Below are 10,863 nucleotides of genomic sequence, written 5' to 3'. Positions count from 1 at the left end.
AAGAAAGGTCAAGGTACGCATACTGCATGGATATTTGTGTGTTTATGATTCTATTCTGTCATTTCAGTCTGTATATTTATTATATTTGAGTGCTTCTGTGATAGAGGGAACAAATCGCATTTTCCTGAGCACTGCTTATGGAAACTTTTGATTTGTCTCTTTTTTTTTTTTTTTTTCTGGTAACTTCTCACATAAATTCACCAGCCTTTAAAAACACATGCGTGACTTGTATTGACATGTTTAGCTTTAGGGATGACTGTGCATTTTCACAGTAATGGTGGAACAAAAGGGGAGGGGTTCCTGTGTGATTTATAGATGTGACATCTTGTATCTATTTAAAGACAACACCAGCAAGCTGCCTGCAACAGACAGGCCTCCCACTCCCACACATCGGTTTGTTTTTCATCTTTAATTAGACGTCTCTATCAATAATTAGCAGACCCACATTGTGCTTTGATGATATGTAGTGGTGAACTTGGTTGATTTTAGCATTACAATATCTAAAATGACAGCAGATAAAGTAATCATTTCTGTATTGTGGGAACTTAGATTAAATCAGCTTCATTTGGAAGTGAACAAATAGCTTAATAGTCACAAAACCCTCCAGACACACACACGAGCCCATACCCACATTTAGATGTAGTTCTGTGCTGTATCTAATTACTCATCTGATTCATAATTCCAGACATGAATAGTGGCCTACCAAGATATAAAGTGTCTGTTTGTGGAAGAGGAGTCAATTAAAAAGGCAAAGTAACTGACAGTTGCGTCATGGGGCCTCTGGGGGTTGAACTTTCCTCCACACAGAAATTACTTCCACTAAGAAATTACAAGCAAGTACAAATTGGGTGAATTGTTTGCTTTGTGAGTGGGAGCCATCTATTTATAATACCCAGAGGTCTTGTTTATGTGCACCAGTTTTAGCTACATGTGAGAAATAAGATATCAGTCTTTATTGACCTGGACACATCTGACTTCCTAAATTCAGAGGAGACTTTTTTTAATAAATGAAGTTGTGCAAAATATATTTATGTGCCTTTTCTCAAGTGTTCCTAGTAACCAGGAACAGCTGCAACTCATAGAAAAAGACATGATAACAACAGATAGAGGCTGTTACATGGTGATCACAAATGCCGTCAATAGCGAGATGCAAGAGAAAATGCTGAGTAATAATGCTGGAGCCTGTTGTGTTTGTAGAAAAGGTCTGTCTTTTAAGTGAGGTGCTGCCTTGTAATCTTTAGTGAGATATGAGAGGTGTAATCATTTAATATGGACAGTACTACTGAGGCCTGATCGCACGTGTTATGGTTCTCCCTCCTCAGGTGGCGATGACCTCTCAGCATTTGAATGTGAGAGCAAGACGTCCTCGGGCCATGATCACATGGGAGATGCTGGTAGGATTAAAGGACTATCTCTCACTATCAGTTTGAATGTGTGGAGTGTCTCTCATAAAACAATAATAATAATATGGTACTGTAGATGAACTCCAAACAACCCTAACAGAACACAGTGATGCCAAAAAGCAAGTATCTATTACAAGCAAACAGATTTATGTCACCAAGATGTGAGTAATACATGTCAACACACATACACACACACATTTCACATAGACTACACAGACAATACATACAGTACACACATACACAAACCACCACCATTTGGCATCTCTGTTTGGAGAGTAACTGTATGCAATCAAGGTATGAAAAGTGCTTCTGTGTTTTAAAAACTGCATCTAAAGCATCCGAAAGCTAACAGCTAGAAGACAAAGGCCCCAAACTTTGTAAAGCTTATCAGCGAAACAGGGACAGATTAAAAACAGCAGTATTGATGCCCTGCAGTCTGTGACCAGAGTGTACCCATGAGTCTTGAATTGGGAAAAATTGTCCAGATGTTGGAATTTGATTTCCACATACTCATATTTGTGTATGTGATTAACTGTGATTAAATGCTATAAAACAATAACATATGAAAGGTTACAAAGAGGGTAGGAGATGAGGGGGCTTGAATACTTTTAATAGGCACTCTGTACGTGTGTGTGTGTGTGTGTGTGTGTGTGTGTGTGAGTGTGTGTGTGTGTGTGTGTGAGTGAGTGAGTGAGTGAGTGAGTGAGTGAGTGTGTGTGTGTGTGTGTGTGTGTGTGTGTGTGTGTGTGTGTGTGTGTGTGTCGGTGGGTGGGTGCACACACATCTAAATGTGTGCCTCAGTGCCTGCCAAGAGGATAGTTAAGCTGTGCACTTTTGCAACTGCTATTACTTTCCATAACAGGCAGGCTGAGTTAGAGCTGAGTGGTGCTCCACACAGCACAGCAGGGCGGCAAGGATTTTCACACTCAAGGCCTCTTTCCCTCAGCCATCTTCAGCTCCAGCACCATGGCACAAACGGCTCCCACTGACCCCACCAAGATGGGAGTGGGTCGGGCCATCGCCGTGCTGACCTCGGGAGGCGATGCCCAGGGTAAGTGGAGGGTATTCGAGGGTGGTATGTGAGCGTGGAGTGCCAAGACAGGGCATGTCTGCTGTTTGTTTGCCCCAGCAGGTGGTTGTGAGGATCTGGTGTGTGGGAAGTTATTACATAGGAACTCCACAGCAGTGTTTGATAACAAATGATGAAGTGTTTAAGATGTGAAGTGAATCAGAATCCTCCTATCTGCCTATGCTATTTAATAGTGATTGGTTGTCTTAGACAAGCACTGTAGCCTCCCTAGATCTCCACAGTTAGGTGTATATTTTGCTTTTTCTACATTACAACAGTTTCAAACCCTTTTTAAGTATTGGGTAGCTATATAGGTACTAGAATAACGCTGCTTTTTGATAAATAAAAATCTACTCCCCTTACCTCCTTTATATGTTAAATTTGACTGCTCAAACTTTTTCTTATCACTAATAATGATACTTTGATGACTTCTCTATTGCAACGCAGCTTATCTATCTGATCGAGCTAACATAGTGAAAAGGGCAACACAAATTCCTTTACCTAAAGCTGCTAGAACGACAGGGTGAGACAGACTTTCCCGTGACCTTTAACGTGATGAGGAGTATCTCCACTGCGACCTTTTGGAAGTGTGTCAGTGACCCCACACAACCCTGTGGCGTCAGCGGGTGAGACAGTGAGCTATCTGTCTGTTTGTTTTTCAACCCATCTCAACACAGAGATGCAAAGTGTGTAAATGCAAACTGCACAGCTTGCTAATCCTCACCCGTCTCCTTTTTCACTCTCCAGAGTACACCATCCTCATTACAGCCTTACCTTTTTAGTCATCTGAATATCCTTTAGTTTCTTATCTCTGTTCCTTCCTCCTCTCTTGCTAACAGTGTATCTGTTATGAGAGCTAATTTTAGAGGCATGACCTTTCTGTCGTGTTTGAAAAGTGGAGAGGTGGAGCGAGAGGGCCGCCCTAGTCTTCTTTTCTCTCCTCTCCTCTCCTCGTCTTTTTACGCTGTAAGTGGAGATGCTCTTGGAACTCTTGAAGCTAATCTATCCGCTCCTTGTCCTTTAAGCAACCCTGAGTGTTGTGAGTGCAGGCAGAGGTCCAGTTGCCTTTCCTCCGATACAAGCTTGCCACCATCACTGACAATTTAGGTGTCATTAGCAATGAAATTACAGTCAGATAAAATGGCACCATATTATTGTTTTATTATTATTATTATTTTTACCATTTGTTATTATCTCCGTTCATCTTAAGCTTGTGTTTTTGTTCTGGTGTTCAGCAGCTGCAGCAACAGGTTAATATAAAGACTGAAAAAAGAAATGCTAATACTATGAAAACACATCCATGCTCCATGTCATCAAGCAAATTGGAGGCTGGGAAGTATTATCAGCATATCCCACCATTAATTATTGTTGTATCATTCTAAAATCCTCTCCACGTGTGAGTGAGCAGCACAGGTTTCCTGTATAATTATAAGGGCTAACATGCACACACACACACACACACACACGCACGCACGCACGCACGCACGCACGCACGCACGCACGCACGCACGCACGCACGCACACACACACACACACACACACACTGTGCCTACAGGTATGAATGCAGCTGTGAGGGCCACAGTTCGAGTGGGACTTTACACTGGAGCCAAGGTGTTCTTCGTCCATGAGGTAAATACAACTTTTGAATTTTTGTAATCATTTAATCTGTACAATGTCAAAACAAAAACATAAACATTTAGGAAAAGTGCCCACCATTAATTCTTAATTAGGAATGCTCATATCTGAGATACCCCTTTTACGTGACTTGGCATGACTTAAATGATCAATTGATTACATGATGTGCTCATTTGCTAATAATTCCAGCAATATTCCATGGTCTAATTCACAAGATCAACCTTAGCTATAAATAATCAGCGAACCCCAACACACAACATGCCAGAGTCAAAATATGCCTCTATCATTAACCCTGAAGCTTTTCCCCAGCAATGACCCTTTTCAAGGAGGTGACATTGTGTTGCGTTATTGTTTGCTGACAGGGTTACCAGGGTCTGGTAGATGGAGGAGACCATATTCGCCCTGCTACGTGGGAGAGTGTGTCAATGATGCTACAGCTGGTGAGAACAAGCACGAGGATGCAAACGCATCTGCACATGTTTTTAACTTGTGATCAGCTGGTCACAGTAAGTGGGGTGACTGATCTGTGTAACTCTAGCAACTCTTTCGCATCTACAGTGCAGTTCTGTAGGTCAAATGGTGATTTAAATGCCAAGGTTCATGAAATAGCAAGACTAAAAGGACTTTAGACATGAGTGCTTGGGTTTCAGATAATCCTATCCCTTTTCCTTATCTGCCTCCTTCTGATTCTTGTTTGGTATTGCAACCCTTCCTCCCTCGCCTGACATCAGGGTGGGACTGTGATCGGTAGCGCTCGCTGTCAGGATTTCCGCACCAAGGAGGGACGCACCAAGGCCGCTTGCAACTTAGTCAAACTTGGCATCACCAACCTCTGTGTGATTGGAGGTGATGGCAGTCTGACGGGTGCCAACCAGTTCAGAACAGAGTGGCGTGAGCTGCTAGCAGACCTGGTCAAAGCTGGTGAGAGGCATGATCCCAGAATTCACAAAACCTCACATTAAATGTCTCTTTCACATATTTGATCTTCAGTACTGATGTTATGGTACAAGTTGTTTGATGTAGGCTACTGGAAATTGTCATATAAAAGCCGGTACTGAAATAGTGGCAGATTCTGAAATAACAGAGAGTTTCTGTTGTTCTGATGGAATTAGTGCTGTGGAAATGCATATTATACTGAATTGGTCAAAACAGCATGGAGGAAGTTTTGAGTTTGCATAACTTGGGAAAAGGGGAAATTAGAAATAAAGGTTGCCCCAAGGCCCCGGCCACTATGTGAACATTTAAAAGCCCCTCTAATGAAAACCAAGTTTTTAACTTTGTTAACATGTCCATGGGGCGCGTTTTTATATACTTCAAGACATATGAGGATCGAAATAAGCAGTCAACACCACAGCGTAGCATTTCCGCCTTGAAACTCAGTCTCAAAAACACAGATTCAGACAGCCAGGGTTTCATATGTCACATACCCCATCAACTGGAAGGGTGTGTGGGGCTTTCCATATCAGCCAAGCCAAAGGTTCATGTTACTTATTACTGTTACGTTTCTTTTAGAGAGCGATACATAATATACATTACCATTCTGATACACTGACTTGTCATCAACCCTGTACAATTCGCTCCTCTTCTTCTCCCTCTTCCTCATCAGAATCGGTTTCCAGTTCAAACATGTATGGCTGAATTGCTCCTATATTACCATTTGCCACTGTGTAGTGTACAGTAGAAAGAGGTTTGCATGTTTGATGAGCAGAATCGAAGGTGAGCAGGAATTTTCATGCTGCAGGCGAGCAGCGGAGACAGAGACACGGAGTATTTGTATATTCACAAATCTGTGCATGCTAAATGAAGGCAAAGGATGTAGAGTTACATCTAAGGCAGAAAAAATGCAGAAAAAACCCTCTAAATATATGAGCAGGGATTTTTTTACCTGGATCTGAGAGTGCTGTGATTTTAATCTGTGCTCAGGTCAGATCACAGCAAATGAGGCCAAGGGTTCCTCCCATCTCAATATCGTTGGTATGGTGGGTTCCATTGATAATGACTTCTGTGGCACTGATATGACCATTGGGACAGACTCTGCCCTGCATCGCATCATAGAGATAGTGGATGCCATCACCACCACAGCACAGAGGTATTTAACTATTCATGCATTTATGTGATGGACAGACCTGCCATGTAAGCCTCTTGACATGAAACATGTCATTCTGCAGTCACCAGAGGACCTTCATCCTGGAAGTAATGGGCAGGCACTGTGGGTGAGTACAGCCTGTGTGGTGTGTGTATATACAATATCTACAGGTACATAGCTGAATATAGACATAAAGAGTATTTTCTAAGGATGATATACTGCATACCCCTCCTAACTACATTCAAATCTCAAGTAAAGAACACACTCTTCAGGCAGGCTAGCAGCTCTGTGAGGCACAGTGGTGCATGTGCTAAATGCTAACATCAGCATGCTAACATGCTCACAATGACAGTTCTAATATGATGTTGGTTAGCAGGTTATAATGTCTACCCTGTTCCCATCTTTGTTTAGGACATAGATTGTAACTTTTACTAATTAGCACTAAACACAAAGTCTGGCAGAGGCTGATGAAAATGTCCTTAGCTTTGAAGGTTTTAGTTTTGGTATTATAAACCAAAATACTGCACAGGTATAAAAGTAACTGTGACCTGATGGTGGCGCTAAGAGTGAAGGGATCAATGTTTTTACAGTTTATGAGAATTTATTCTATGACAAAAGCCAATTGTATGGTATGAAACATGAGCTTTGTAGATTTACTTTCTGATAAACACACTCAACCCAGCTTAATACCGACAGTTACCTGGCTTTGGTGACGGCTCTGGCCTGTGGCGCTGACTGGGTGTTCATCCCAGAGATGCCCCCAGATGAGGGATGGGAGGATCACCTGTGCAGAAGACTGACAGATGTAAACCTCTCGTACTACAATGAGTAATTTGAATCTGGTTTGAAAAGAAAAAGCATCTTTGTTGATCTCAAAGGTTTTCTTTGCCCCCCTCAGCAAAGGCACCGTGGCTCCCGTTTGAATATCATCATTGTTGCAGAGGGAGCGATAGATCGCAAGGGTAAACCTATTACATGTGATGACGTCAAACAGGTCAGTCATGACAGAGCTTCAATATACCAGCACATATAGTGTACATTCATATGAGGGAGACTGCTCACAACATCATAATCTCTCTGTCCAGCTGGTATCAAAGAAACTAGGCTTTGACACCCGCACCACCATCTTGGGCCATGTACAGAGAGGAGGAACCCCTTCTGCCTTTGACAGGATCCTGGTAATACGCCTACTGCCCTATACATAACCTATAACAGTTAATCTTATTTCTTGTTAAATATGGGAATAAACAAGTGTACCTGCTTCTCTAAGTGTCTGCTTTTGGATTGTCATGTTTCAGGCCAGCAGGATGGGTGTGGAAGCTGTGATGGCTCTGCTGGAGGCCACACCAGACACGCCTGCATGTGTTGTCAGCTTGTCTGGAAACATGGCTGTCAGGCTGCCTCTCATGGAGTGTGTGCAAGTGGTGAGTAAAACCTCTTCCATGTGCAAAACAAATCATCCCTCTTCAGTCTGTACAAAATGAACAAATCAACAGGATTTCAACAGCAAGTGTTAATGAGCACCAAGAAGCTGTATGTTTGATATTTTACATAAAAAATGATAATATTCTGATTAAAGTCCCTGTTTTCTTTTTGTGTCTTTGACTTTTTTCACATCAGACTAAAGATGTCACCACAGCCATGGCTGAAGGGAGGTTTGACGATGCAGTGAAGCTCAGGGGAAAGTGAGGCATGCACCTTTGTGTTATCCATTTCAAATTCTCAAGTGTTGTGTTGAGTTTCAAATGTCTGTGCATCTGTGCTGCATTTTGACAATAGGAGCTTTGAGAACAACTGGAACACTTACAAAATGCTGGCTCATGTGCACATCCCAGATAAAAAGGTCAGGAACTACACTTTAACCATCTTACTGTACGTTCACTGTCTCTCACGCCCCAGTGGAAAATGTATTTAATGTGAGAAACATCTCTGTGAATGTGCCCATGCCAGAGTAACATCAACATTGCCGTTTTGAATGTGGGAGCTCCGTGTGCTGGAATGAATGCAACAGTTCGCTCAGCTGTCAGGATCGGGCTCCTCCAGGGCCACCAGATGCTGGCAGTGCATGACGGCTTCGATGGCTTGGCTCATGGAATGGTAAATTCTAGCTACACACACATAAACAAAACCAGATGGCATTTACTTTCATTACAATTAGTCAGTGTTACCGTGTTAATGCAAAGCCCACACATATGAAAGAGCATGATAGAGCATGCACTTCGTCCCCGCACAGATCGAGCCTGTTGGTTGGTCTGGAGTGGCAGGATGGACTGGAAAGGGGGGCTCCATGCTGGGCACAAAGAGGTGAGATATTTTCACCCTATTTCCACCCTGTTGATTGGTACAGTGGATGTTTCACTGTTATTTGTTAAGTGTACATTGACTTGTATGAACAATGGTAGTGGTGCTTTTTGAACACTGGGCAGGTGTCATCAGTTACGATTCTGTGTTTTCCATTTTCTAAAGATCTCTGCCACATGAGTTCATGGAAGAGATCAGCCTGAGCATCACTAAGTTCAACATTCATGCCATGATCATCATTGGAGGCTTTGAGGTGAGCAGCTGAAATATAGAGGCTGTAAAAGTCTTACAACACTAAACCCAAGCTTGTAAATGACAGTGGAAGTCAGTCACTGACGTTTAACTGGGATTCTACCTTTCTGTCTTCACTAGGCATTTGTTGGGGGTCTGGAGTTGGTGCAGGCCAGAGAGAAGTATGAGGAGCTTTGTATTCCCCTTGTCGTTATTCCTGCTACTGTCTCCAACAATGTTCCTGGATCTGACTTCAGTGTTGGCACTGATACTGCACTTAACACTATAACCATGGTAAACGTCTAACAGAACGCAAAACAAAGACCAGATAATCTGAGAACTAAATCTTACTCATTATATTCTACTTCTTTTTCTCCTTTGCAGACGTGCGACAGAATCAAACAATCTGCTGCTGGCACCAAGAGAAGAGTGTTCATTGTTGAGACAATGGGAGGATACTGCGGCTACCTGGCAACCATGGCTGGCTTGGCCTCCGGAGCTGATGCTGCTTACATTTATGAGGAGCCTTTCAATATCCATCACCTTGAGGTCTGTCCTTATGAATGCACAAAATAGAGGAAGCAATGTAATGTAACGACATACATCAGTGAGGGATGAATGGACGGACACTTTTAAACTCAGTGGTCTGATTGGTTTGTAGATGAATGTGGACCATCTGGTGGAGAAGATGAAGACCACAGTGAAGAGAGGACTGATTCTGAGGTGTGTAGGAATTGAACTGAATCAACTTTCAACACCTTGCAGCTTATATGGCTTCAAATCTCATGCAATACTCCTGTTTCAGAAATGAGAAATGCAATGCCCACTACACCACAGACTTTATCTTCAACCTGTACACAGAGGAGGGCAAGGGTGTGTTTGACTGCAGGAAGAATGTACTTGGACATATGCAGCAGGTCAGGGCCACTACATGCACATATTCTGTATATGGTGCACAGACTCATTATATTTGCCACCCAATTCAATTTCATAAACATATCCTTTGTTATTAGGGTGGAACACCAAGTCCATTTGACAGGAATTTTGGCACCAAGATGGGGCTCAAGTCTGTGTTATGGTTGACCGACAAGCTGAAGGAATGCTACAGACACGGTAAGGACTAACTTCATTAAAAACACAACATCTTGTATACAGCTGTGTGATGGCCTCCCGTGCTTCCTGTGCTACTGTTTAACTCAATTTTTATCCTCAAACCTCCAGGTCGTATCTTTGCCAACTCTCCAGATAGTGCCTGTGTGCTGGGCATGAGGAAGAGATCTTTGGTCTTCCAGCCTCTGGCAGAACTTAAAGATCAAACTGACTTTGAGTAAGACTTCATTTCAATTTATTTTCTTCCCACTTATTCTCTTTTGCATTGTTTTGTGTTCACTCACATCGCTGTGGTTGTGCTATGTGTGTACATAAGCAGTTGTTTGCAAACATGCTACCTGTAAGGCTTAAGGCCCTTGTTGTAAGTTTACTATAGAGTTATTCTGCCCCCTAGTGGTGAAGAAAAATACTTAATCCAGATTTTATTGAGATATTTTACATAAAACATTTGGCTTCTTTGCACTGACACATGTTGTCCTTCACAGGCATCGTATTCCAAAGATACAGTGGTGGCTAAAGCTGAGACCCATCCTGAAAATTCTGGCCAAATACGAGATCAGTCTGGATGTCACTGAAAAGACTGTGATGGAACACATCATCAAGAAGAGAGGCTTAATTTCACAGTAGCCTCTCCATGTGATTATGCTTTTCATCATGACCTGGCATGACCTGAATGTCTTCTGCGAAAAGCACTTTGTTAACTCTCTCTCTGAAAAGTGCAATAGAAATAAAGATAATTATCAAAACATGCACAGCAAGTCACACAGGTGATTATTCTTCCGGACAAATTTTACACCAGGCTGTGGGGTAAAAACTGAAGGTATTTATATATATATAGTCTATTTCAGGGCTCTCTCCATTCACAGAATATATTTTCTCATTGCAGCCACTGAACACCACTTTAAAACTGAGGGTTCAATCTGTCTCTAGAGTCTAAATCTAAATCAATCTCCTGCCATTCCTATAAAGTTTGCCTGAAACAGAGTAAATTGAAAGCTGTTCTTGAGCTTTCTCCATAACAGCCCAAA

The 10,863-nt window shown here is 42.3% G+C and overlaps 1 protein-coding gene across 1 annotated transcript; it reads left to right on the top strand.

The window, feature by feature from the left end:
- Positions 1–1,332: 1,332 nt before the first annotated feature.
- Positions 1,333–10,576, top strand: pfkmb (phosphofructokinase, muscle b). Its single transcript, XM_076757158.1, has 23 exons — positions 1,333–1,394; positions 2,350–2,454; positions 4,028–4,101; positions 4,470–4,547; positions 4,839–5,028; positions 6,031–6,196; positions 6,276–6,320; positions 6,890–6,998; positions 7,092–7,187; positions 7,279–7,371; positions 7,492–7,617; positions 7,814–7,878; positions 7,973–8,036; positions 8,144–8,290; positions 8,427–8,497; positions 8,660–8,747; positions 8,867–9,019; positions 9,110–9,274; positions 9,387–9,448; positions 9,531–9,642; positions 9,739–9,838; positions 9,947–10,052; positions 10,321–10,576. The coding sequence occupies exons 1-23, from the start codon at positions 1,382–1,384 to the stop codon at positions 10,460–10,462; spliced, it is 2,370 nt and encodes a 789-aa protein (XP_076613273.1). The 5' UTR covers positions 1,333–1,381; the 3' UTR covers positions 10,463–10,576.
- The last annotated feature ends 287 nt before the right edge of the window (positions 10,577–10,863 follow it).

The sequence above is a fragment of the Chaetodon auriga genome, chromosome 2 (assembly GCF_051107435.1).
Source record: "Chaetodon auriga isolate fChaAug3 chromosome 2, fChaAug3.hap1, whole genome shotgun sequence".
In the NCBI taxonomy this organism is placed as follows: Eukaryota; Metazoa; Chordata; class Actinopteri; order Chaetodontiformes; family Chaetodontidae; genus Chaetodon; species Chaetodon auriga.
This window is presented reverse-complemented; position numbering and strand designations above follow the sequence as displayed.